At 40.3% G+C, this 25,634-nt stretch overlaps 4 protein-coding genes across 4 annotated transcripts; 1 reads left to right on the top strand and 3 right to left on the bottom strand.

The window, feature by feature from the left end:
- Positions 1–11,991: 11,991 nt before the first annotated feature.
- Positions 11,992–14,268, bottom strand: MELLADRAFT_69104 (uncharacterized protein; the record flags this gene model as incomplete). The annotated part of the gene is made up of 6 exons (XM_007417928.1): positions 11,992–12,052; positions 12,078–12,531; positions 12,605–13,279; positions 13,338–13,409; positions 13,491–14,152; positions 14,240–14,268. 6 exons carry the CDS (start codon positions 14,266–14,268, stop codon positions 11,992–11,994), a joined length of 1,953 nt encoding a protein of 650 aa, XP_007417990.1.
- A 384-nt stretch (positions 14,269–14,652) lies between these two features.
- Positions 14,653–18,467, bottom strand: MELLADRAFT_95458 (uncharacterized protein; the record flags this gene model as incomplete). The annotated part of the gene is made up of 9 exons (XM_007417952.1): positions 14,653–14,668; positions 14,728–14,897; positions 14,953–15,398; positions 15,466–15,678; positions 15,725–16,979; positions 17,051–17,294; positions 17,354–17,702; positions 17,826–18,185; positions 18,269–18,467. The coding sequence occupies 9 exons, from the start codon at positions 18,465–18,467 to the stop codon at positions 14,653–14,655; spliced, it is 3,252 nt and encodes a 1,083-aa protein (XP_007418014.1).
- Positions 18,468–19,997: 1,530 nt separating this feature from the next.
- MELLADRAFT_50897 (uncharacterized protein) lies at positions 19,998–22,166 on the bottom strand (the record flags this gene model as incomplete). The annotated part of the gene is made up of 6 exons (XM_007417915.1): positions 19,998–20,769; positions 20,859–21,142; positions 21,214–21,348; positions 21,440–21,905; positions 21,988–22,022; positions 22,093–22,166. The coding sequence occupies 6 exons, from the start codon at positions 22,126–22,128 to the stop codon at positions 20,196–20,198; spliced, it is 1,530 nt and encodes a 509-aa protein (XP_007417977.1).
- A 903-nt stretch (positions 22,167–23,069) lies between these two features.
- MELLADRAFT_124245 (uncharacterized protein) lies at positions 23,070–23,770 on the top strand (the record flags this gene model as incomplete). The annotated part of the gene is made up of 4 exons (XM_007417968.1): positions 23,070–23,249; positions 23,350–23,463; positions 23,558–23,657; positions 23,745–23,770. The coding sequence occupies 4 exons, from the start codon at positions 23,070–23,072 to the stop codon at positions 23,768–23,770; spliced, it is 420 nt and encodes a 139-aa protein (XP_007418030.1).
- Positions 23,771–25,634: the final 1,864 nt, after the last annotated feature.

Here is a 25,634-nt window from a genome sequence, read left to right as displayed (position 1 = left end):
ACCATGCCAAATTTCAGCTAGGATAGTGTCTCAAGGTGTCGAGCCTCTACATTTACGCGGTGATTCATGTTTGATCCTCCTTAAGTACCGGCATGATTCACAGCAATGCCTGAGGCCAGTGATGCCATCTCGCAATGATGCTTGGGGCTATACTCGGCCTACAGTTGCAGATGCGCTTACATTTGGAGCTAAATAGTGCGAAATGCATCTCGAGTAGAACCATGATCTTTTCCAAAAGGACCATCCCATTTCACATCGGCATGACTTTCGAGATCGAGCTTCTAAAAGACAGACACTCCGCAAATCGGCAGGATTCTCTACAGGCCGATGTTCTACGGGCAACACTGAAACACACCTTCCTAGTGTACGCCGGCATGGGGCGACACTAACGTACATCTATGATCTGGCGTGAAAAAGTTCAGTCCCCTGTTTCGCAAGCAATGGCCGAAGTTCCCGAAACAATTCGACAAACTTCAACGGTATCCTGTGTAAAAGAAGGGCACACGTGAGCACGGAAAAATCCCTCTCTATGCGAAGTAGTAGCAATGGAAAAGCACTCACAGCACATGATAATGATATCATCAATCACCATATTTACGACTGTTTTTGTGAGTTTCGACGTTCTTTTTTCATCTTGTCCCAGATGGTTGAGCTCATGTTTTTCGCCAATATTTATTCTGTAGCGAAAGGTGGGAGCTCTCTTCATTTTGGACAAGGGTATAAAGTTAGTTTTTTTAACAAATCAACATCACAATTATAACAAAATCAACTGGATAACAATGAAATAGAGAGAAAGTTGAATATACCTTGACAAAAACTACACTGAGAGAGAATAGGTCTGGGGAGCTCGGGCAATCTGTGCTAACTCGCGATAGGAAGTGTAGCCAGAATCTGAGCATAGAGGCTAACCCTCATTGCAAAGTGTCGGCATCATATAATAGTATAGATATGTACATAAGCAACTGACTCAAAGCATAAAGTAGCCGTCCACTATCAAAGTTATAATCAAAAGTGGGAAAGTGAACAAGAGTTCAAAATCATCCACAGATAATATGATGATCAATTGTGGGACTTTGGTAAAGAGATGGTTCTCGAGAAGAGGTAAACCGCTTTGTAATGACGCAACATGGAAAATTACACATCGTTTGTCACTGCGACGTCACGATGACTCCTTGTACTATTCTCGTTTCTAGAAGCTCGCTACTAGCTAGTTCCCCAGATTCAACTTTGTAAAGAATTCTTAGAGTCGAACAATCATATCATAATCTAGAAATGAAACCATCATAGCACGCGGTCAGATCAAGCAACAAAATAATAATGAAATCTTAGCAACGTGATTCCAATTAATCATAACACAATCTGCCTTTCGGGCAATCTACCTGGGATCTAGATATGCGGAGTTTCGAGCTTCTCATAACTCACCCCTGATTCACCCTGACAAGGTTTAGGCTTGCAGAACAGATGTGTGTTGTTGAAGCTCGTATGGTGGTTCGAGCCTTCCGAGACGTCTCCTATGTAGAAGTGCCTCTTTTCATGCCGGCCGCGACTTCGTAATGATTGTTCATAAGATAAGATGAAACATGGAAGCAGGTTTCTCTATGCTCTGCCCGCAATATCCTTGTTGTAACGCAGCAAGTCTATGCGGGATCGGCGCAGTCGCGGTTCGGGCTGTTTTGTAGTATTGATTGCAACGTGCTCGATTTCTGATCATAATGTGATGCAATGCAATTCTATGCGGTTGAGATTTGCGTGCAGAAGGCTTCAAACGTTCATCTTTTTTGTACGTATGGCCGAGTACCGTGACTTGTGATCTTGGGAAGGAGGCGCGCGCGCCGTGGAACGCGAGATTCGGGATCATGCAGTTGATGGAGTGCTCCTCACGCCAGAAAAAGTTAGAAGCAGCGCTTGAAGCTCGAAAACTTAAATCGACGAAGTTTTGAAAATGAATAAACGGGGTTGTGATCTGGAATCCAGCAAAGAAAAAATCAGGCCTACATTTCTCATCCAGCTGCTTAAGTGCCTCGCTAGTCTACCCACATCGCTGCCGATGTTGATCTCGGTTAGCAGTTCATCAATCCTTCACCGACACAAAACGATCCTCTTTCTTACGGTATACATATTCACTGGTTACTGAATACTCTACATGGATAAACAGGTTGTAAGGTCCAAGAAGTGCACGAAACATGTTACATCCTTCACGCCAAACAAAGGCTGGTCCGGGGCACAAGTGGAAACCATTTAGAACGGCACCAGTGCATAACGGCGAGGTCTCATTCACCAACGAACTTTCCGAAAACATCCTGGCGGGGTCGACCCACCGGTGCTCGATCTCCCCTAGGCGCGAATACTTGACTTAAGACGTCCCAGTCAATCTAGACCTCAGATGTGGCGCCACATTACAAAGATTTAGCATTGAGACGCAGGTACACAGAGTGATAGTTCTACGTCTCATGATAGCAGCAGATCATCAGCCCTCATGATCTCAAATGGAATAGGACTTCAAATCACCCACTGACAGATATAAGCTGGGCCCGAGCTCTCGAAACGGGGACTCAGAAGCGCCTGCCTTGATTATATCTATCCAAAGCGAATACATATCACATCCCTCGCCAATTGAAAGAATCTCTCCCAAGAACACCTCATCCATTAGCATATCGACATTCATTAGCACATACACATCCTTGACATGCCGTCTTCTTTGATTTTAGCCATGTAGGTACAACTCTCAACCAAGACTAAGAAGAAGATACACAGCCTGACCAAGTATACTCTTCCTGCTTGCTTGCCAGCTTCTTAATTAGTCTAAGTCATATTTTGATTTCAGACGCTGCACTCATCAACATCCCTAAAGAAAGTGAGCTGGTGAAGGAAACAGCAATTGTGGACCTCCGTTCCGTACACGAACGTCCTGCAAAGGATTTGAATCATGACTGTTCGTGTGGACGCATCCGAAAACGATCTTTTATGTGGGCATGCTGGAGATGTTCACCAGTCCTCGAAACCGGTCCCCCTCCAATAAAAGTCTCTACACATTGGACTGATGGCGAACCTACCGGTCCAGAACAAGAAGCAGTTGAGTCTCTGAATGCAAAGCTCCTCCGCTGATGGACTACACTGATGGGTGCATCATGGGTACTTGTGGGATCTTATTGATGACATAGCATGAGTATCAGTGGCGACTGGAACAAGCAAAGAAAAGACAGGATGCTGCCCAGAGATTAAAACTGAAGGAAGCATCACAGGAGCCACGAGGGAAGCAACAACAATTGTAAGCCCCACACATCTTTACCGGAGGTCAGTGTCAAGTGTAGTAACAATTTTGCTCTTCATCCATGCCAAACAGAAAAATGGTACGTTTCTCAAGCTTTGGGCTCAATGTGTGCCTCTGTTGATATTTTTTTATTGATGTCTGATGTAGAGCGACCCCAACGGTTCATTGGTGTCCCAGTATAGCGAGAAATCTTCAAAACCACTGCTAAAAAATCAGTAGTCATGATCGTCTGGTGAATGTGTAATTTCCCTGTTTGTTTTTTCACTTGAACTTGAGAGGGTTTCACAAAGCGAGACGAATGATTTTTACTCGAACCTGTAAAGATTTGACATAGTGAAACAGAGTCATTGCAAGTATTGTATCCTAGTATAGTCAAACATAACCATTGTCTGAGCCTGACCTGCTCAAGCAGAGGAGTGAGTCTGAGACCGAAGCGGAAAGTGAAAGGAATGGATCGAAGGAAGTAGAACAATGAACTTGAACCACAACTCAAATATACAAAACATGAGAGATACCAAAAGGCAGACAGTTTCTCTTCAGCATTTTTACTGAGGAATAAAATTTAGAGAAAGGCGGCAAACACGCTTTTTGAGTATAAGAATGAAAACAAACCGCCCAGTCAGAATTGAATTGACAACAGCTTCATCTTAACTTGAGTGTGGCTTTTCAGAGTTCTTCTGACCATGTTTTGTGGTGTACACCGTATTGTTCAAAATTGGCATCCTATTCACAATGAGACCGTCTGAATCTTGTATCATATGTCAATTATTGATGATGAGATGATGGAGATAGACATGTAAAATTATTTCGACCTAACAAGTACTTGATAAGACAGCCAGGCAGGATAGGTAGTACATAATGTATATCTTGTAAATTTGAGTATGGTGTTTGAGCATGGGTTAAGTCAGATACCTATATCTGTTCTCAGCAAGAATCCCATTCCTTTGGTTAACTACATATGCAGTCATTAAAGAGCTTTTCAACTGATTTTGTTACTATTTTTGAGTCATTTGAGGGTTCCAGTTAATTCTACAGCTTCAAGACAATCCTGTGGCCAAAAATCTTCAAAACAGTATCAGAAGTTGCAACTGAGGCTCTGCTTGTGGTGAAATACATAATAAGTGTGAACATGATCAAGTCCCTTTCTAGGTACTTGGAAGTGAAGTCGATGTCTTTGTCATCACCTTAAATTTTGTATCAAAAGGATTTATATGAAAGAAACACAGGACTTGCTATGTAGATCTATGAAACATTCCTTCACACTGATAGCTGCATGCCTGAACAAGTTATTGAGGCCATTTTCATGAATAGAAGCAGTGCAGTAGGCTGTATAAACTGCACTGCCATTCCCCAATGAGATGTGGCCCACATGATAATTTATTTGAGTAAGATTATCTCTTGGAAACTCACATCCACTCATATAACCTCTTTGATGTATCAGATTCCATTGATATATAAGGCTTGGGCATGTATTCAAGGGTCAACTCAATGTTTCAAATATCTTTGGAAATTTTTCCATCATCTTCACATTCTACTTTGACATGGCCTTTTGTACTCTATGTGTTACATCAATTATATTTCATCGGTCTTCTTCTGGATGTTTAACTTGATTTAAGATTTGGGTTACTCATATACATTCACAGGAAGAAATAAATAACATTTTGAACTGTAGATGCACTGAATGATTATCATGCCCCTTATTATCTGCTCCTTTTACTCATCTTGTGATCATGTGAATTTCCAGTAGTTTAGCTAGCTTAAAGATTGTTCTTCCTCAAAAATCTTGAGGAAATGTATCAGTTTCCGTGGCAAGAGGTCTGCTTGACCTGAAAGAATAAGTATGTAAATCACCAAGTGTCTTTGAAAGCTCTAGGATTGGGAAACATTGGTCTTTGGATCATCATACCAAGATTTGTATTGAGAAGAGACCATGGATGTCAATACATGTTTCTCTGTGTGTATTTATGAAACGGTGCTTCATCCTGATAATGTGTTTTCTTCAAAAGATCTTGAGCCCCTGGTGAAGCATTTAATCAATGTAATGCAATTGATAAAGCTGCACTTCCATATCCTGATGAGGTTCAGTCATCACAATAATCTCCTCGCAGTAAATCAATCCCCCATAAACTCACATCCATCCATCTAACACTCTATTGTGTATTTTACTGTCTTGATTCTTGGGCCTATTTGACATGTCCGGCTATTTATTGTTGATCATCAAGTTTTACATACCATTGGTATCTTTATGATTCATTTCACAACTCACTTGGACATGGCTTCTGCACTTTTAGAAGTGGAAGATCTCACAAGAGGGGCTTACAGGTGTGATCACATCATTGCTAATTCATTCATTGTAGAAACAAAAGGGCAGCAACAACATCAGAAGAAGGCACTATTTGGATTTTGTGCGGAGATCAAATATATTATGGACAGCACTATTTGGCGCCCGGTTTAAAGAACCCGACGCCCGGTTTTCTTTGGGGCTTTACCCGCAGATTCCGCGCACACCCGGACCCGACTAAGCCAAATTGTGCCGCAGCCGCAGTCTTTTCCGGGCGCAACGCTCTCCAACAGCCCGATTTTCACAAACCGGGCTGTGAAACCATAAAAACGGGCTGCTGAAGTCAACCCGATTTCCTGAAACCGAGCTGTGAGCTCTCGATCGACCCAATAAGAATTGTTGCCTGACCTCGCCTGACGCTCACCTTCATCTCGAAGTTGACAAGTACCATCCCAATCTCGACAAGCCTCAAACCACCCAATACACCACATCTGAAAATGGTAAGTTCTTGTTGTCATTTTTCCTCATCTCTTCTCCATCAATGAAACAAGTGCTGACCGTTCAATACCCATCAATCTATGCCCAATCGTTCCACTCTTGGGCGATTGTTTTTCTTGCATCTGGCAACCAAATCCTCATACATCTTCTTGTGATGGATCCAAATTATCAGAGTCTCTCACTTTATGAAGCTATATCAACGTGTGTATAGGGTCAGAAAGATTGTGGAATGTTTAGTACAACTCAGACTATGCAATCAAATCAATGAAAATTAGCCCGAATGATTAGCCAAAGAATGAAGCCATTTGGTGGGGCTTTTTGACAAGTGCACTTCGAGATTCATTATCTTGGGACTCAAAGTGTAAACCTGTTTGCATAAAAATTGAGACATCGATATAAAGATGGCAAAAAGAGAAACAAAAGTTGAGGCAGCCCGGTTTCAACCCAGACCGGGCTGCAAAGACGTACAGCCCGGCCTACTATCCGAAAACCGGGCTTCGGGTTTTTGAAACCGGGCGCCAAATAGTGCTCTCCATATATTATTATAGGTACAGTAATTTTCTACTGAAAAATCGTCACCTGGAAGTATTGGTAAGAAAAGTTTAGTCATTCCAAGCATGTTTACATTTGAAAATACCTGATAGACTTGTCCAAAAAGGAGAGTGATCCAAGTGTTTAGAGTTGGTGTCACTGTTTATTATGATTTGCTTTTTAGCCATTGGTCAGCATCAGATTTTGTGTTAGGTTATTTTGTGATTTGGCTGTTGTGGGCATGCCCACTAATGCACCAACCCGGCCCGGAAAACCCGGGTTGGTCAGGACCGGGTTGAGCGGGTCTTGGCGCACCTTTGAGGATGCAAAGAACTAAAGAAACTCGAGTCACCAAAACGGTGATCTTATAACACCAGCAAACAGGTGTGAGTCTAGCGGCTCTGAACACCAAAGACAAGAATAGATGACAAACCTTATAACACCAGCAAACAGGTGTGAGTCTAGAGGCTCTGAACACCAAAGACGAGAATGGATGACAAACCTATAAAGGTAAGATAACAAGAGCAGTCTGTACAACAAAGTAAAAAGAAATAGAAAGTTTAATAGAGTCTATGAGTTTGAGAAATTGTATGAGGAATCCACTTACGCGCCTCTTTTTCCTCAGTGAACTGATGAGGGGAAAGAGGCTGATGTGGAGGAGTGAAAATCATATTTATATGTGATACTTTTTGAACTAGGTTTGAATCATGTGTATGATGAATTAGGTTTGATATCATGTATTTGAGTTAATTGATTTTGATATAATGTATTTTGATAATGTTGTCATGTAAATGTATTTTGATAATGTATTGATGTAGTTTGACGTGTTTGATGAAGAGAATTATACTCTGACAGAGGAAGATTGGGCTGACCCGGTCCGGACCGCTAGTAAGAAAACAGGCAAGTTTTTGTGAATTTATCCTCAATTTCCACCGGAAAATGATATCATTTCTTCAAATAGTCAGACTTTTATAGATTATTGTTGCCATCCAAGCCTCTTATAAAGGCATCTGAAGCTCAATTTAGGATTTGAGCCTATGCGGCATCAATTTCATGGGACATTTGCTTTTTTTGAAGCCATCATCGAGTTTGGGCTACCGGACCGGGTTGACTCGGTTTGAAGCTGAGCTGGTCCCGGGCCAGCTGAGAATTTACAGGTCAGGTCTGGGTCAATGCATTAATGCCCACATATTCTCTAGTTGTCCAGAAATGGCAGATTCATCACAAAATTAATTGATTGGCTTAGCTTTCAAATTCTAATTGCAATACAAGAATTGCATCGGTAGGGAGTTTTTGAAACATAATCCAGATCTTTGACTAGTGAGAAGTAGTTTGTGACCTCCAGATATCTTTCTTCCAGAGATATCACCCCACTCACTACTTGAATTCAAGAGGAAACACAGAGATAGAATGATGAAAGGCTGAAGAAACATCATGTAGTGAATAGTTTTGATCATCCAGATCAATGAACAGGAGAATCAAAGACTGCAAAAGTTCCAAGAATGTGTGAATCTGGATAAATAAATCCCATCAGAGCTCAGTGAAAACTCATTACCTTGCTTGGCTGGTGGGTGAAGCACACTTATGACACCTTTGAAAGATCTTGGACACAAGATCTCCACACACATTACGGGTGGGTGCAACCCATGTATTCAGTAGTCTTGAATACAACTTTCAGACTTTGGCAAACCAATGTCTTGACTAGCATACAATGTGTGGGAACCAAGGGTCTGGATACTAAGACCTAAACATGATGCCAAAATTATTTGAAACTTGTACCTATCTTGGGCTGGAATAGTGTCTGGTTGGTCAATATCTTGCCCAATCTCAAATGGCCAACCTTGTGCAAAATTTCATCAAGCCAAAACACATCTTGATGGTGAGTTTTGAGATGCAGGCAACCTTTGCATATGTGTATGTCATGTGTAACTTGTACAAGGGTTAAGCAATTTTTTGTCAAATTAAGTCAAAATTTTCTGTTGTTCATGTTTTGTTTTGCCCCTCTTGCAGCTAGACAAAAATCTGGCATGCCTGATTCCCCTTCTGCACAACTGGGTAACACTTCTTTCAGATCTTGCTCCCATCACATGATGTGACCTTGTACAAGGCTCATGAACCATCTCAATGCTTACAATGAGAATCTGGCCACTTCTTAACATCAGGAGTTATTTTATACCTGTTTGTGGTCTTCAAAAACTTTAACCATCTTTCTAGACCTGATGTTAGAATCCACAGACTGGTTGGTCTCCCAAGACATAACATTAAGGCTTTGTTTGGGCACCTCCTCACATCACCCTTTGATGAGTATGTCATCCCATCTACAAGGTGTTCTCACACTTGTGCTGGAAGAGCTTGCATACTTCAGACCAAGGAGTTATATATATCATCAAGTTGCACTCTATTCATGTCACTCACAGTATCAGTGCCTTGAAGAGGCTCTTGCATCTTTCTTTAGTCACTGTGCTGCTATCAAGCAAATTCTAATCAGAACACACTTTCTGTGAATTACAAACTGAAAAAATCAAACATATTCCCAAAGAAAATGCATGTTGAAAAAGTCGCATGATGTGAATGCTGATCAGAATATATACAAGCAATCATAGCCTAATTTTCTTTTCATCATTTAATTTGTTCAAATTCCACTTGGCAGCTATCAATTTGTGTATTCAACTTAAAATCAAAAGAACACTAAGCACACAATAACAGCTCATCTTCAAAAAGAACACAAGCCATCATTGTTCTTAAAAAAATCAAGAAATCAATCTTCAAAAATCATAAAGAAGAACTCTGAAGTGTGATACCAAATCATTGATAAGACAGCCCAACCCAAAACAGAAGAGGGCAACAACATTCAAAAGAAAACCATACCCCTGATATCAAGGTTAGAAGTTGAATATTAAGTAAATATAATTGTCAACACACAAAATTCATGATCTTGGAATAAAACATGATGAGATAAGGCCTAAACCAATATCAAACAAGATCTTCAGGTATCAGAATTTTCAGAAATCTGGTCACATGTGATCAACCTTTGACTTTCTAACCTCAATAACAATTTGGAAGTTGGCTCAAGGAGTTGACTGAGGGGAATGGGAGAGTTGAGGGTACACACAAGCAATAGGAGCAGGTAGCTCCAAGGCGGGAAAGCGGAAAAGTCAAGCAATCACAGAAGATCGTCAATACAATTCAAACTGCAGATCATGTCCCCAACATTTTTCATCTTCCTACCCTCAACCTTTTTCTGTTTGTCCCAGAAAAGATTTTCAAAAATTTCTAAAAATATTTTCAATCTAGTTGTTCCTTCTCAGTTCAATACTTCCGCTAGATACAGTCTTCTATTGAAACCAGTTCATCTTCTTTCATCTTCTGGTCTCTCAACGCGGTACTAGTTTGAACTTCTAATTTCGTTTGCCCGCCCACCTGCTCCCTCTTAAACAAAAATGTAGAAATAGTTAGACCTCCCACATGTTCCGGTCTCTTTTCTACAGTGGCCGAGGAGCGCCAGTTGCGCCAAAACGACAAAATGTCAAATTGCCCCATTTCTGCCCCGATTAGGGCCCTGTCCAGCCCGCTCGGACTGGTACTTCACGGTATCGGCTACTCGATAGCGATTATGTAGCATGGGAGCCTCCTCAGCATCTGCTGAAAATGGCAGCTCCTGGTAGATTGCCATCCACGACCCTTCAGCATGTGAAAGTTCACCCACACTCTTGTAGTAAACTCATCACACCCATCATGAGTATTCTTCTGGTATGTTGACTTTTGCAACAATAATGTGGATCAGCTTTCAATCAGGCCACATTTTTTTACAAGCCTCGTTGCACCGGTTACCAACCGTCTCTCTCGTGTCCAGATTGCGTGCAGCACATATCAGTGTGCAGTGATTATCGCAATCAGCTCTTTGAGTGCTGCAGTTGAGAGTAATGGAACTCTGAATGATAAATGTAACTAGGGTGATTGATCTAACATGAACAGATCAAACATGTAGCAAAGACATAAGATAAAAGATAAGAACAATAAACACGATGAAAACAATAAGCATGGTATTGTATAGATTTCTTGAACCAAAACTTCAAGTTCTAAAAATGATAATTAATGCCTTATAACGTCTTCATGCTTATGTAGGAGTTCATACAGAAGATTCTGTTGATCATGCAATGGAGGGAACAACAACGGATGAGATTGTAAGATGGGGGCGTTTACAATTTTTTTTGGTTATCTGGCAGTCGATGGCAAGCAACAAGCTCATGCATACAATATTACAAAAGTATAGCCCGGCAAGTGAGAGGGCAACCAGAGTTGGGAAGTAACAGCCCGAACAGGCTGGACGGGGCCTCAATTGGGGCAAAAATGGGGTGATTTGTCATTTTGCCGTTTTGGCGCAACTGGCGCTCCTCGGCCACCGTACTTTTCTCTATCTTTTTTCTCTGTTGTCCTTGCGTTCATGGGGGAAATAATTTTTGGGCCCAAGCCCACGTCGGTAGCCAACACTGCTCCTTGCGAGTACCAAGACAAACCCATTCCATACTTTTCATCTAAACATCTATTCCTGTATTGTTTTTTCTCACAGTTTGATAATTCTCCTCCAAACTAAACTTAACAAAGTTCCATCAATCCGCGCGAGGCTTCGAGCGAGGCTCCAAACTGATTTCTATGAATATTCCGCAAATTATTGAAGAGAGGCGTCAAAAATGGTAGCGAGAGTCAGTTTCGATCCGACGACCTCTGGGTTGCAAAATCCTGCACATTGTATGCGTGATATGAGCCCAGCGCGCTACCAGCTGCGCCATCTCGCTTTTGTTTGGTTCCGGGTAAACAGATTTGGAGAAATAAACATAGTTAAGCTCTGTCAAGCTCAGCCTCTCACTCAGTGTATCCTCAAACTTAACGAAGTCCACTCTTTGAAACTGTACCAATTCGATGCAGATGTGGCAACAATTGAAGCAGACCAAACATAGAGACCTTATGAAGACATCGGAGATCAGAAGGTGTTTATAACTGTTGATGAACAGACAACCCTAGAGAATGAGATTAACAATACACTGTCACTTCTTGAGAGATAAGCTGGACTGATTAACCAAATGTAAAAATTGAAACAATATTAGATTGAGAACAATGATATGAAAATGGGTTAGATATCATAGCTGAGATAAATAAGAAATATATATAAGAAATATATAAAGCTCGACTAGTAAGGTGGGAGGCAGCTAGCATCGCAAAATCAAATTGGACAAGGGGGGACTGTTGGACTACAAGCTTGATGACAATAATAATATGATGGAAGACCCAAACGAGTTGAAGAAACAATCGTGCAAAGAACAACATACACTGTGGGGAGGATGTTGGGTGTCGAAGAGACATTGTGGATCACATTTGACACTACGTATCTAGTACATCTCGATTTGCATCCTCATCCTGTAGTTGTGACTCTTTCCCTCTCCTTGCCTTGCCCTGTTAAAACTTCGTTCCATCTACATATATAGTTACCTTGTAAACCTCGTCTCAGTCTGATATATTGTCATATATACAGCCTCCTCGAGTTTCTGAAGGGCCGTCCTGAACTCATCCATTCGGCCATTAGTATCCCAAGACCTCCTTTCAACAAAAACAGATACTTCTTGACTAAGCATACGTAAAGCAGGATTCTGAGGAACCAACCATGATAAGTTGGCGAGGGAGCGAAGACTAGAGTATAGGAATTTGTCGCTGTTTTTGAAAGAGATGAGGTGAAGGATGTATTCTACCAGAATGTTACGTGTGTTTGGGCGGTGCTTATATTTTTCGGTATCTAATCTTTTCTTGAATATTCCGTATAACATTCGATCAACCATGTCTTGTTTGGATTCTCCAGGTAGATATTGCTCGACGGTATCACTCTCTGAAAGCACGCCTCTGATAACCAAACCTTTTGCAAGATTATCTCTAAACTCCTTTGCTAGCAGATCTTCGTCTTGAATTGATATAACCAGAAAAGGTTGTGAGTGATTGGGATCATACCTTTGGGTATTTGTGAATTGACTTACTTTTGACAAAGATAAGAGACTCTAGAATTTCCCAAGCATCCCCCTCTGGGTTCATCCGACCAGAACGATAACTCTTTAGCATCTTGGAGAGTTTTGGAATCATCAAGGAGTATCCGTCCAGTTGGTGATTGAAAACTCTCCATATCGAGAAGTTGCTCTTGACAACTAAATTGATTACTCTGAAGAATCTTCCTAGTTGAGCAATCGACATTTCTTCCTGTTTGATGATCTCTAAGATCTTGCTGATCTGATGTGTGTTGAGGTATTTTGTGATTTCTAACTCTTTCAAAATACCGATGACACTTTGAGGTAGTTTTTCTTCAAGTTGAAAACTGATGTCATTCTGAAGAATCTTTCTCCGAAGATCTTGCCGAGTATCAGTCAATACCATGAAATTGAAATAGCTCTGATAATGATATTCTTGAAGGTGAAATAGCATTCTAACTGTGTTTGCCTCCTCATCAAATTGATACTCCTGTTGCGTTTTAGGGTATTCCAAATGACTTTCAATCAATCTCATCAATGTAGAGGCTTTGGTAGAATCAATTGGAGTTTTCAAGTTGATGAACGCAAGATAAAGTGTTTTAAACTCTGTAGATGGGTCCCCGGAGGATTTGCCTATCTGTTGATTGATAAGACGAACTATCGATTCCCTTTGAATTGCCTCCTGAATGACTGTGATCAAAAGAAGAACATTAAAATCCACACATCCTCATGATACTTTGTTACACACCTTGTTCAGATGTCTCTAGTTTGGGAGGAGATTTTGACCACATCTCCTGAGTTGCTTTTCCTAGGTCTTTGTCTGTTCAAATTGCAATCACATCAAATCAATCACCACCTTGGTCATCAAAAATTCATCCTATCAACAATTTGAATAGCTGACCTTGCAAGAAAAACAGTAAAAAATCTACTCGATCCCTACCCAAGTCGTCGACTGTCCAGATATCGGGAATTGTAAAGGTTATTTTCTTTGGGATCCGAGACCTCAGGACTGAGAGCACCTCAAAAGACCAGATCCTCTCCGCTGGATTTAAAAAATCCATCTGAAGAGAACGAGAGAAAAGATTGATTGTAGAAATCAAAGATTCCGTAACTTTTTGAGAATCATGTCGATCAAGAATAAATTGAGGACCATATGACAGGACGGCTTTAGCCAATTCTTGTACTTCAGCCTCAGGTAAGTTGGATTTCTCAATCTTTTGAGAAATTGAATAACAAACTTCCCAACTGGCCAAAGCTTTCTTTTTGAGAGTTCGGGATTGAGACTGAGTAGCGAAAAAATTGTTGAATCTTCCTTTGGGAATCTGAAAGATAGATTTACCATTGCGGCTATGTGCCTTCTGTGATCCCGCATGCGAATTTGTGAAAGATTCTAAAAGAATAGGAGTCTTAGGATCTTCGTGATCTATTTCAGCGAGTTCCTTGTAGGATGCTTTCAAAAGCGGTTGAGCTAGAGGGGATATGAGAGGGAGTGAGTCAAGTGAAGGAAGAAGGATTAAAAGCAGGTAGAAGGAAAGGAAACGATAGTGCGCCATTATCCTTGTTCTGGAGTGTTGTGGTTAATGTGTTCAATTTAGAACACGTGGGAGGCGACAAACTCGATCACCAGTGTCCCATCTGGAGTAAGCTTACTCTCGAGCCTCAAGAATTCCATATTCCATTGTTTTTTTAGTGCGACATTGGCTTTTAGCATTGCACGCTATAGTAATAATAGGACCCAGGCATGCACTACATGAACATAGTCCCCAAAATTGGCCCAAAAAAAGCCAAATTCCGACGTGCTCCAGGCCGGATTCCGACCGATTTGGGGAGTCTCATATGTATACTAAAAAAAAAATCCGACCAAATTTGTGACTATCATTTCTTTCTATACCAGCAGGTCACAAACAGATGTATTATGTATCTACAATTTATATACAATCTATTTTTTCTTGCTACGTTGACTAGCAAGGTTACAATTAAAGGTTTTGATATAATCTGAAGATGCCATTGCATCTACCATCTGACTTATACTTTCTGGCAACGAAACCATCCCCGAGCGCGGCTCATCTAAGTTGGAACCTCTTGTTTCAGGGAAAAGATAGTGAATTTTTGAAGCTTCGAGATGAGCAAACATGTACTCGTGAGGCTTTCCAGAAACATATGACATAGCAATGGGCATGTCTGGTTGGTGCGAGTAAAGTTGGGCTGAGATATAGGAGAGCTTGTCTCGCTTCGTAGCACTTGCGACCCATCGATGTTTATCATTGATATATTCATAGACTGCCAAAACTTTACCAATGTAAAGTTTCTGAACCAAACATGTTAATGTTATATCATTTGAAAATTGATCGACATAAACTCACATTGTTACATATTGCCAGGAAGAATTTCATTGGCTTGATGGGATTTGTGACAGAGATCACACCATTTCCAACCAACCAGCTCATATCGCGACTGGTTGTAGTATTCCTTTGAACATCAGCCAAGCTCAGCTTGACATGAATGTTCCAGCGATGCATGCGGGAAATCGACGAATCAGTTGCTGTGTTGGAATCTTTGACTAGCACAGCAACAAGCTTGCTACACTCGCTTGGCGATAAGGTATCAGTGCTGGATACAGACCCAATGACATCGTTCAAATGCTTTCTCTTTCGTTCGTTTCCGTGTTTCTTTTTTACTTCACTATCATGCTTTTGACGAATCTCGACAATGGACGAGATGTTTAAAGCAGTTCCAGCGCTGTTGGTGAGTCTACACAATGCGTCAGTCGCTCGCTTATCAGCTTCTTTGTGATTTTGCTCATCGGGCACTACAAGTAAAAGATGGCCAGTAATCAGTGAATGGTATGGTATTGGGTGAAGAGGAATTGAACATACATGGGGTGTTCAAAAGATCGGACAAAGTGAGGCGTGCTCGATTGAGATGAGTTTCCACCACCGCATTCTCGTCGATCTCAGTGAGTTGCACATCCAATTTTTGTCGCTCCCCCATCATTGCGGCTGCAGTCTCAAAAACTTCGCTTTTGTCGGTCTCGGACGGGTCGAAACGATACACTACTTCAATGTCCCTTGAACGACTTTCAGAAATGTCTGAGATGCACAGAAAGATGTCAGCTGCGATGGGAAGAACACGAACCACAGATAGTACACTCAGAAATACCTTCAGTTTGAGATGGGTCGGGTTGTGTGTCATTGTCGAAAATTTCCAAGTCGGTGGGAAGATCAACTGAGTCATCTATGGCATCAGTTGGTACATCCATACCACAAAGACGTGCGAGGTGGGTTGCTCGCTGTTCAGCAACTGAAAGGTCTTCGCGTAACTCGTGGTCTGAAGGAAAGTAACCAAGATCGCCAGTGGGTTTGTCACCCTCGTCTTCAAAACAGTGCTTGTATCCCGCGTGTATATGTTCAGAACTAGGAACTTTGAATGTCCCGGTCATGATTCCCTTGATGATTGCAAAGAGCTTGGGCACGAGCTGACGGGCATCCAAAACTGTGAAATTGGGTGAAATGATACGTAGCCAACCGAAGAGGTGTTCACACATCTCAGTGCCATGTTTCCATGGGAGGAGCGGGAATTTGGGATAGTATTCTCGGTGTGATATTATAAGTGCTATCAGTGATTCGGCAAGCTGGGTGAAAATTTTCAAACTCTGAGGCGAAATTCCGTTCTTTTTGGGGGACATCATTGAGCCAGTCTCCTGCTTTTGCTTTTGAAGATAGCTGTTCCATTTACGAAGAAAGAATGCCGCAGTCCATGCTGATCTAACACGTTCACTGTGTCCCATGTGACGATTTAACCAGGCATCACATAGCTCGCCGCACACAAAAAGATAAACTGCAAGACCAGTTCCATCAGAAAGGTTCGAGGCAGCTTTGACTGTTTCGAAAGAAAACGTCCGATATGCCGGTCCGTCGTCTTGCTTATCCGAGTTGTGTACATCGCGTTGGTAAAGTGGCGAGTTTTCAGATGTCAGAATTTCAGTCAGTTGACCAATTCCAAAGTAGAATCGACCAAATGCAAGACATCGAGCACCTGACAAGATCTGGTTGGCTGCAGTTTTTCGAGCATGCTTGGGATCTTGAACAGCCACAATTGGTCTAGGTGGCTGACCAATCAAGGGCACGTGAATCTTGACTCCTAGGCCAACAAAAGAAAACGAGAGTGTTTCATTTGCTAGATTTGCAAGCATTGCTTGGGCCGACAATTCGTTGGCTGCGCCATCTGAGCCAATTGAGAGAATATTAAGACCGGCCTTCTGGGCCAGTGAGATGGCTGTGTCATGTAAAGTCAGGATATCTTCACTCTTCTCATTGTTATAGCTTGCCAGCATTGCCACTACAAAGGTTGGTACGTTTGGAAGTGGAACCTGGATGGTGTATGCTCGTACCTGTTCAATATTTGAGAACCATTGAGATCAAAAAGGGACAAAGGGACTATCAATAAGAGATTTGTACGTACCTTGGTGCATAAAGAATCATTTTCCAATTTTGATTTGACTTTGGCTTGTAAGTCCTTGGCACCGCTGAACGCAACATCACCCCCTTGAGCTCCTACTATACAGCCATTATAGACGCGGAGAGTCTTTACACATACTGTCTGATCGGACCCCAATGCAAGTGGACCATTGTAGCCCAGCTTTTTGATCTGTTCAGAGATGCGTACAAAGTTTGAGAGGTCGAGTCCATCGGCCAACTGCATTCCACTTAATCGCCGTGTTTCCCGCAAGCTTCGAGCGTCTCGTGAGTGTAGATTTGCTCGTACGAAACGACCAGCGGCGGGGCTGATTGCCCATAGAGGCATTGTAAAGTGTCCCATGGTTGTTGAACCCTCAATCCGCGAAGTGATTTTCCGTCCTTTTCGCGTGTGGCTCGTGATGCAACTGCTTTAACAAGTCCTTCAAAAACATCCATGTTCTTGAACAATCCAGCTGAACCGTGGGTACCCAGAGTTGACCAGAATCGTGGATCGCCTGAGTTTGAGAGAGTTTCTAAGGATAGATTGAGGTCGCGTAACTCTTTGTACTGTTGCATCCGAGGATCAAAGCCAGTACTTTGCATCAAGGTGTCTCGTATGTGCTTCACGGCATTGCCTTCGGCATACTTTCTACTGACTGCTTTTCTAAATGATTTGTCCTTACGCAACTCCCAACACGGATTACAAACAGTGGCATGTCTTGCATTTGAGGTGGGAACAAATTTCGTGCATTGGGTGGAATGTATAGTTTTCAGTTCACCTTTTCGATCGATTCTCCAGGTCGCTTCAGCTTGAAGAACACTTTGTAGCTGAGTGACTTGCTTAGTGGTGAGTTTGCTTTCTTCTCTAGTCTTAAATAGCTCTTCACAGACTACCCATCTTGGACGGCTAGCATGGTATTCTGAGGGTGACCCAAGGATGCAGTCGATAATAAGGAAATCAGTATCCGGTCGAACCCACGTATCATCATTCATTCCGGCACATGGAACACCTTGGATTTGACTCTTTGGCTTTGGACAAGGGTTTGCTGTGGGAACCGCGTCTTCTGCTGGTCTCTTTTTGAAGAAGTCAGTTAGTGGTCTGGTATTTTTTGGTGCGTTTGTTATTGTGATACATTTGTCTGATGGAGGTCACATGTCTTCATCAGTGTTTGTCACATATTGTTTGTATCTTTCAAGTGTGATGATATAAAGAGAAACTCACCACTTTTCCAGTGATCATTCACAGGCTCCGTACGGCCTTGTGACATCTTGATTCCACGAGCACCACAGTGACAGTAAAATAGTTTATCTCCATTGATAGGCTCAAATTGACAACGGGTACATTGAGAAGTTGGTGTGTTGGCTGGGCAACGTGCCATGAGGGCTTGAATAGTGCTGGGGCCTTTGGTTTTAGGAAGCATTTTACACGCTTGGAATGATGAGTTTTTATGTAGATTAGATAGACTGTGGATTGATTTCTTGAAGCAATTTTGATAAATTGAGATTTGTGTGTTGAAGTTTTTTTCAAACCAGATTTTAATGCATTTTGCTGCATTCTACAGCATTTTGTGAGATTTTACTCTATTTTACTAGATTTTACTGAATTTCATGGGAATTCAATAGATTCTCGCTGGCATTTAGAAATCTGTAACCCTTATTTAGCCTAAGACCCTATCACTTCCGGACAGCCTTCTGACCTTGTTGGACTTTCAAAAACCGCCCTTTGCGTGGACTATGATCCTGCCAAATTTTTTTTGGTGGGGACTATCATTTTTTGTCTCATGTGAATTTCCGTCCTATTTTGGGGAGTATCATTTTGCCTGTTTTGGCCCAAAATTCCGCCCTAAGTGGGGAGTAACATACCATAGAGCATGCCTGGGTCCTGTAATAATCAGTGACAAGCCAGGGAGACTCTCACTGCGAATATAATGTATTTTTCCAAGGTGAAAAATGATTACATTTATTTCACAAAATGATTAAAAATGCATTAATTCTGCATTAATTCTGCATTTTTCTGCATTAATTCTGCATTATTAATCATTTTGTGCATTAATGTCAATCATTTTTCACCTTGGAAAAATACATTATTTTCACAGTGTCTTTTTGAAACATCAGATGTTTTATTGAGAAGAGCGAGACTTGTAAATAGAAAAAGTCAAGAAAACAAAACAAAACAAATTGGAAAGATAAGCCTTTGTTTAGAGTCTGACCTCGCTGGGGCTCGGGCCTTTGGCACAGAGCCAGCGAGGGACTTGGTTAAGTTTGAGTCTGAGTATGTCTATCGGATTTCTTTATTCCATTTGTTTGGTCTGCAGTTACCGACAAGACAGTAAGTCTAAACCATTCCCATATTACAAGACTTGCACTAACAGTGCTGGTTGATGAAACACAGCTAAACGAAAGATGTAACGTAAGGTTTAGACAATTGATGATATGACGAGTAAAGTAGATTGGAATAGATTGCTTACTCTTCCTTCTACTATGTCCACTCGCCAGAACTGTTGCAATCCAGCTAATCCAATGCAAATATAACAACCATTCAAAACAGAATATTAAGACCATCAGAGAGCAACAATTTTGATTAATCCCTCCAATCTTCTAGAAGAAAATTCACAAGATCCGGCTTCTATACTCTTAGCAGGGAATACAATTCTTGTTGTTCCATGTGTATATATAGGTCTGATGGGAATAGTTACATAGACCCAAACTGCCTTCTTCTACTATTTCATTCCTCTTTGTTCATTTGTTCTTTCTCTTGTCTTTCTCTCTCTTATGAATTTTCCTTAATGCTACTTTCTGAGTTCAAGTATCAAAGTAAGAGAAAGACAAAAATTAAAACATGAATCAATCAAGAACAATGCGATAGGATCCTAATGGATCAGATCTCATGGCTCTTTTGTCTCCAAAGCTGTGAGAATCAGATCAAACTTTAGTTCCGCAAAATATAGATTATATGTATGTATGTCGACTCAACCTGATCATTCATCATTCACATTAGAAGTTAAAGAATTGACATGCCTTTATATATATAGAAAATTAAACAAACAAGAAAGAAGTGATATATAACACAATCAAACATTAGATTTATCAAAGGAAAATAAATCTCATTCAACTTTTTTTTTCAATTCAATCAAACATCAAATCACATTTCATTCTGGAATCTCAATCGAATTCTTACCCGATTCCTCAGCCTCATGATCCTCATCTACTTTTCCTTCCTCCTCCTCCTTCTTTTGATCTTCTTCATTTTTCACAGATTCCTTACCAGTTTGATCAATTATTCCAGATTCACTAAAACTTAAAATCCCAACCCGATCTAAATCTTGTACCACTTTTTCGGCTTCTGGAACTTCCATCTCACCCAACACTTTATTCACTTTTTCTAATTCCTTAGTCTGAAGTGCTTTTTGTAGTTTCTTTGGAAACGAACAAAACGTTTCCCATCGATCATTCAAAAACCCTCGAACTTCTTCTACATCTAATTCCGCTTCGGTTCCATCTTCGGTTTGTAATCTTAAATCTTCTGGTGGTGGTCCTTCTGGTATCTCAAAACTGATCGATGTAGTCGGGTTCGTGGCTACTAATTGGATTTGTTCTTTTCCTCCTGATGGATCTGATGCTCGTTCTTCTTTGATTGTTTTACATCTACCTGCGATTCGTTCGTAAGTTGTTTGTACATCTGTTATGAAGACTTCCATCGCACGGGGTTCACCGGACCCGACCCTGAGGGTGCAATCGCAAACATCAGTTTCTTTCATGATGGACACGGCAAACTCTCTACAGAGCAGCTGGAATGAGGCCTCAAGACTTACTTTCGAAAAAACAAGCTAACACCATCCTTGCCCAACTTGCGACAATATTGAAGCAAAAGTCCTTGATGTACACAATTCCTTGCATGTTCCTTTGCACCTCTCATCTCGGCCTCAAAGGCTTCCACAAGTAAAGCATCAGTAGTGAGTTCATCAAGATAGAGTGATGGATCAGCCTGTATTGCTGCAAGTGAAGCTGGGTAATTAGATGCCTTGATCTTTGCAAATTTCATGGCTGATGAAGAAAGTTGAGGTAACTCTTCATCGTCAGATGAGTCTGCATCGACCTATGAAGATACAACGAAAGGAATCAGTATATGCTGAGTGGAAGAGACGCAGTGGTGGCGAAGTAACGTACCGCGTTTGTAGGGGCAGCGAGAGATGAATCAACCGAATTTGGATTCAAGACTTCGATACTAGTTTTTTTGGATTTAGTGGCGGTAGATGGAGCAGCGGTCTCATCAATAGCTTTCGAAGGAGTCTTGTCCACATACTAAAAGGAATTTTCAAAGTCAGCAAACTTATCTTGGCATCTTATATCAAGAGTACAGTGAGATCAATCTACTAAATGATTCTATACTCACCGAAACATCAAATCCATCATGTACATCTTCACTAGTGATATGTTTCTTGGCTTCAGCTTCTTCATGTATCAATTCGAGTTTTCTCTTTTCTTCTCTTTCAGAAAGCCTAGTATAATGAAAATTAAGTTCTTTAAGACAAGCTTGATCTTCATCTCCAACATCAGGTTTATCTTTTTCAACCTTTGATAAGATTTGAGTTAATAAGTTAAAGACCATTTGTTGAATCGTAGGTTCTTTATTTTCACTTGGTGGTACGCTTCCACCTGTAGCTGAAAGTTGACTAGCTGTTTTTTTCATCGATTGGATTCCATCTGATTCAACTTCTTTAATTAAATCTTTCATTTCTTTTAATAATTTCTGATTGAGTTCTTCTTCATGTTTGAATGATTCGATCTTCATCTTACGTTCTTCTCTTTCTTGATGAATCTTCCTTTGTTTCATTCGAATAAAACTACGTTTGTCAACACTACAGATTGAAATTTAAAGAAGAGTAATGATGATCAGTAAAGATTTCGATTCGTAGGAAAGCTGAGGAAATCTTGACTTACTTTGGATGAACTTCAACGTCGGAATCATCCGAGAGCTAAGAAGATAAGAAAAATTAAAGTCAGCTATCATATCATTACGCTTGATTTGATGTTGGATTAGATCACCTCAAGAGCATCCCACTTTGAATAATTGAGAGGCATCTTCAAATCGCAATTCGAATTCGAATGATATCTTTGATATGCGCGTGTTATGTTATTTTCGATATTTCTCGAAAGAAGGGGTGTGCTGAATGGGTTGCTTGATTGAGAATGTGATCAAAGCTCTTGATGGGTTTTCATTCGGTGGTAAACAGCTCTTTACCATTTAGAGAATTCCAGAAGCTTCTCGCAAAAACCACAATCACACTTTGGCAATACACATGATCATACAGACTCGGGGAAAACAAAACCGTTGTACGTAATCAATACGTCACTACACTGAGCACTCTGTAAATAGCCTTTTCGAGCAAAAATGCTGAAAATGGCAACTCCATCAATGGTTGAAAAGCTGTAGTTCTTGGATGGGTTTTCAGTCACTCATCTTAATCTCAACGTGGCAATCAGCTTAACAAAGCCCTCTCTGCGCGGCAAACATAGCGATGAATAAGAAATTCAACGGTCTTAGAACTCTGAAGATGCATTTTTGATCTCTTTTTGCAATAGCTGGACGGCGGACCAAGAAGTCGGGTTCAAATCGGTCACTTGAGTTGGGTTCGAAAGGTTGAAAAAGCTTTTTTGGAATTGAGATTAACCCGAAGATTGATCGATCGATGAGTAATGCTGTGGATGAAGTTTTTTTTCATTCTGTTCACAGCAAATGAAACATCTTAGAAGGCAGTGCTTAAGATGAAGTGACTCTTTAATGATCAGTTCACAGCAAACAAACAAAACAAATCCGATCAAGTTCGTTGTATTCGGCAAGAAAGTGATGCTCTTGATGGAATGTTTATAAATCAGTTCTTGATATCTTGAAAGTTTCAATCATTTACGATCACTTGCCTTGTCTATATCATCTTTTGGATACTCAAGACAGACCATTACAAAATATAATTATCATCAGCATCATCTTTTGACGAAAAAGAAATCGATTGATTTACCAAAAGATGAACTTTCAATTCTATCCAATCATCTCTTTCTCATTCCTCGTAATCCAAAGCTGGATATTACTGTCAAACCAATCATCAATTTTTCTGTCCAAAAGACAAATCTCATTATCAGAATTACCTTCATGTGGTCAAACATGTTATGTTTCATCAATAGGTAATTCAGGTGGTTGTTCAATCGTAAGTTTCTTTTGCCATTCCCTTCAACAGAAAAAAAAACTGCTCACATTCTATCAAACAAAAGTTGATTTCGATTGATTGTTTGTCATTTTCTATTCAGACTGATTTTAGTTGTCTTTGTCAAAGTTCATCTTTTATGAATTCTTCACAACTTTGTTTTCAAAACACATGTGAATTGAATGATATCAAAACGATCTTTAATTTAAGTCAACAAGTTAAGCCAATCCAACAAATCCTTCACTTTTCACCTTTCTCTCATCAATCTTTCTTTACTGCATTTCATTAATTCAAAGTGTTCATCTTTGTAGGTTTGTCTTACTTTAAATGTAACACTTTATCGTATTAAAGCTTTCAATTCAACTGATTTTTCATCAAACCTTACCAAAAGTTCATTAGATCCATCTGTAAGTTTTTTCAATTTCAAGACTCTCTCCTTCTTGATGATCGATCTTCAAAACTGAATGAATTCTGGAATATATATATATTTATGTATAGACAAGTTTTCTTATTCCGGGTTTTAATCAATCCACTTCATCTTCTTTACAAACTCCAAACACCACTTCTTCAAAATCTCAATCAATTCCTCAATCAAAATCACAAACTAATCTTGCTTCTTCAAACAAACCTTGGTCACTTCATTTCCTAACTTTTATACCCCTTCTTATCGTATTGGTGTAATTTAATTGATCAATTGAATTTCCATATTTTCTTGAATTATTTTATATCTCTCTCTAAATCTTGAATTGACCAATTTTCTTCTTTCTCAATTCCCAATTCTCTTCTACAACAAATCCACAATTCTTTTGTTTTCTTTATCAAATCTTGAATCAAATCCCTTCTAAATATACATACTTGAATAAACACATTTTCTATTTTTGATCATTGGAACCTTTAATTTCAATTTCATTTAAACTTACTTATTTCTGTATTACATTTTGGTGAAGAAAATAAAATTAATTTCTTTTTGGTAAAAGATTTCCTTGAGTTCTTTGGTTGGGGAATAAATGTTGATGAAAAGATCCAATTCAAACAGAAATATTACACTTTCAAATGAATAGGATATAAGAGAACCCATTCAAATCTATACAAACACTCTTTCCTACAACAATCTTGACAGAAAACTCCCTTCAGAAATTTGTCTTTCATTGTATCTCTTCTTTTATCAGTCTTTGCTTTAATCCACCTGGATCAAACTCAATCAACTGGACCTGGAATCATCTAATCTCTTGAGATAATACCTTTGTTTTTTTATTCATCTATTCAATTCTATCCTTAGTGTGTTTCCCTTGTTAAAAGTCTCAGTACAAGTCCTGGTGCTGGTGTTCAGTAACTAGTGATGTAGATCTTATGTTGAATCGGAATACTTAATTTGGGAAGTAGGAAGTCTCCTTCTAGATTGTTGAAAGTTGAAACTTCATGCAATATCCCAACACCAGCTCAGCAACTCTGATGGTTGCTGTTGCACAACCCAGCATTGTGGTTTTTCTGACCAGTTGCTGTGCATATCAGTGCAGTGCTCTAAGTGGAAACTCACCCAAAGCTTCCCATAACTTCAAAGTCAGTATTTTTTCAGCAGCAGTGTTTCATCAAGTGTTGTGCCCGGGACCACTGATGCACCAGTTGATCTGGAAGTCTGACGCACACTAGTTGGCGGCTAGTCTCTCTCCAATTCAATTACACATACCAAACAATCGCTGAACAACAAAAGAAAACTGACACACCTTCATCACTGCCAACATAGATGCCTTGGGTTGAGAAATCTGAGGATACCTTGGATTTTTCAATCCAAGATATATATGTTGGTGGTACATAAGAGCAGCTGTAACCTTACTTGACCATAAATTGACCTACAAGCTCCTTCAACTTACCCTCAAAGTGATTACCTGGCACCATCACAGCCTGTGGCTTGCAGAGCCAATGGTCAACATATTGGCAAAGCATGGACTTTTTAAAAAGATGAGTTCAATCTACTATTCAAATTGAGATCATTTGAAAATCATCACGCTGACATATCAACTTGATTTGATTATGTGCTGTGTCAGAGCACCAATCCTGGATCCAAAGATCAAAACAATGGCTTAAAAGATACACAAGAAATTCTTGGCTCAGTAGAACATTTATTCATACCAATGGAATCCAAATACAATGCACATTATTTGCTTTTGCCACCAGCTGGCTGTGATTGTGAACCCAGGTGGTTATCATTGATTTTATTCAATTAAATAGTTACCTGCTCAATTACACTGCACATGTAGGTGGTGGAGCACAACTGCAACTTGAAGCCCAGCATTGCTTTTTGACACAAAGCTGCATGCTGTGCCCAATCCAAGAGTTTTTGTAACCGGTGTGCTGCATCAAGAGCGCAACATGTACAACCAAGTAAAA

Source organism: Melampsora larici-populina (genome assembly GCF_000204055.1).
Source record: "Melampsora larici-populina 98AG31 unplaced genomic scaffold MELLAscaffold_81, whole genome shotgun sequence".
NCBI lineage: Eukaryota > Fungi > Basidiomycota > Pucciniomycetes > Pucciniales > Melampsoraceae > Melampsora > Melampsora laricis-populina.
Note: the sequence above shows the minus strand (reverse complement) of the source record. Positions and strands in the feature narration are given on the sequence as shown.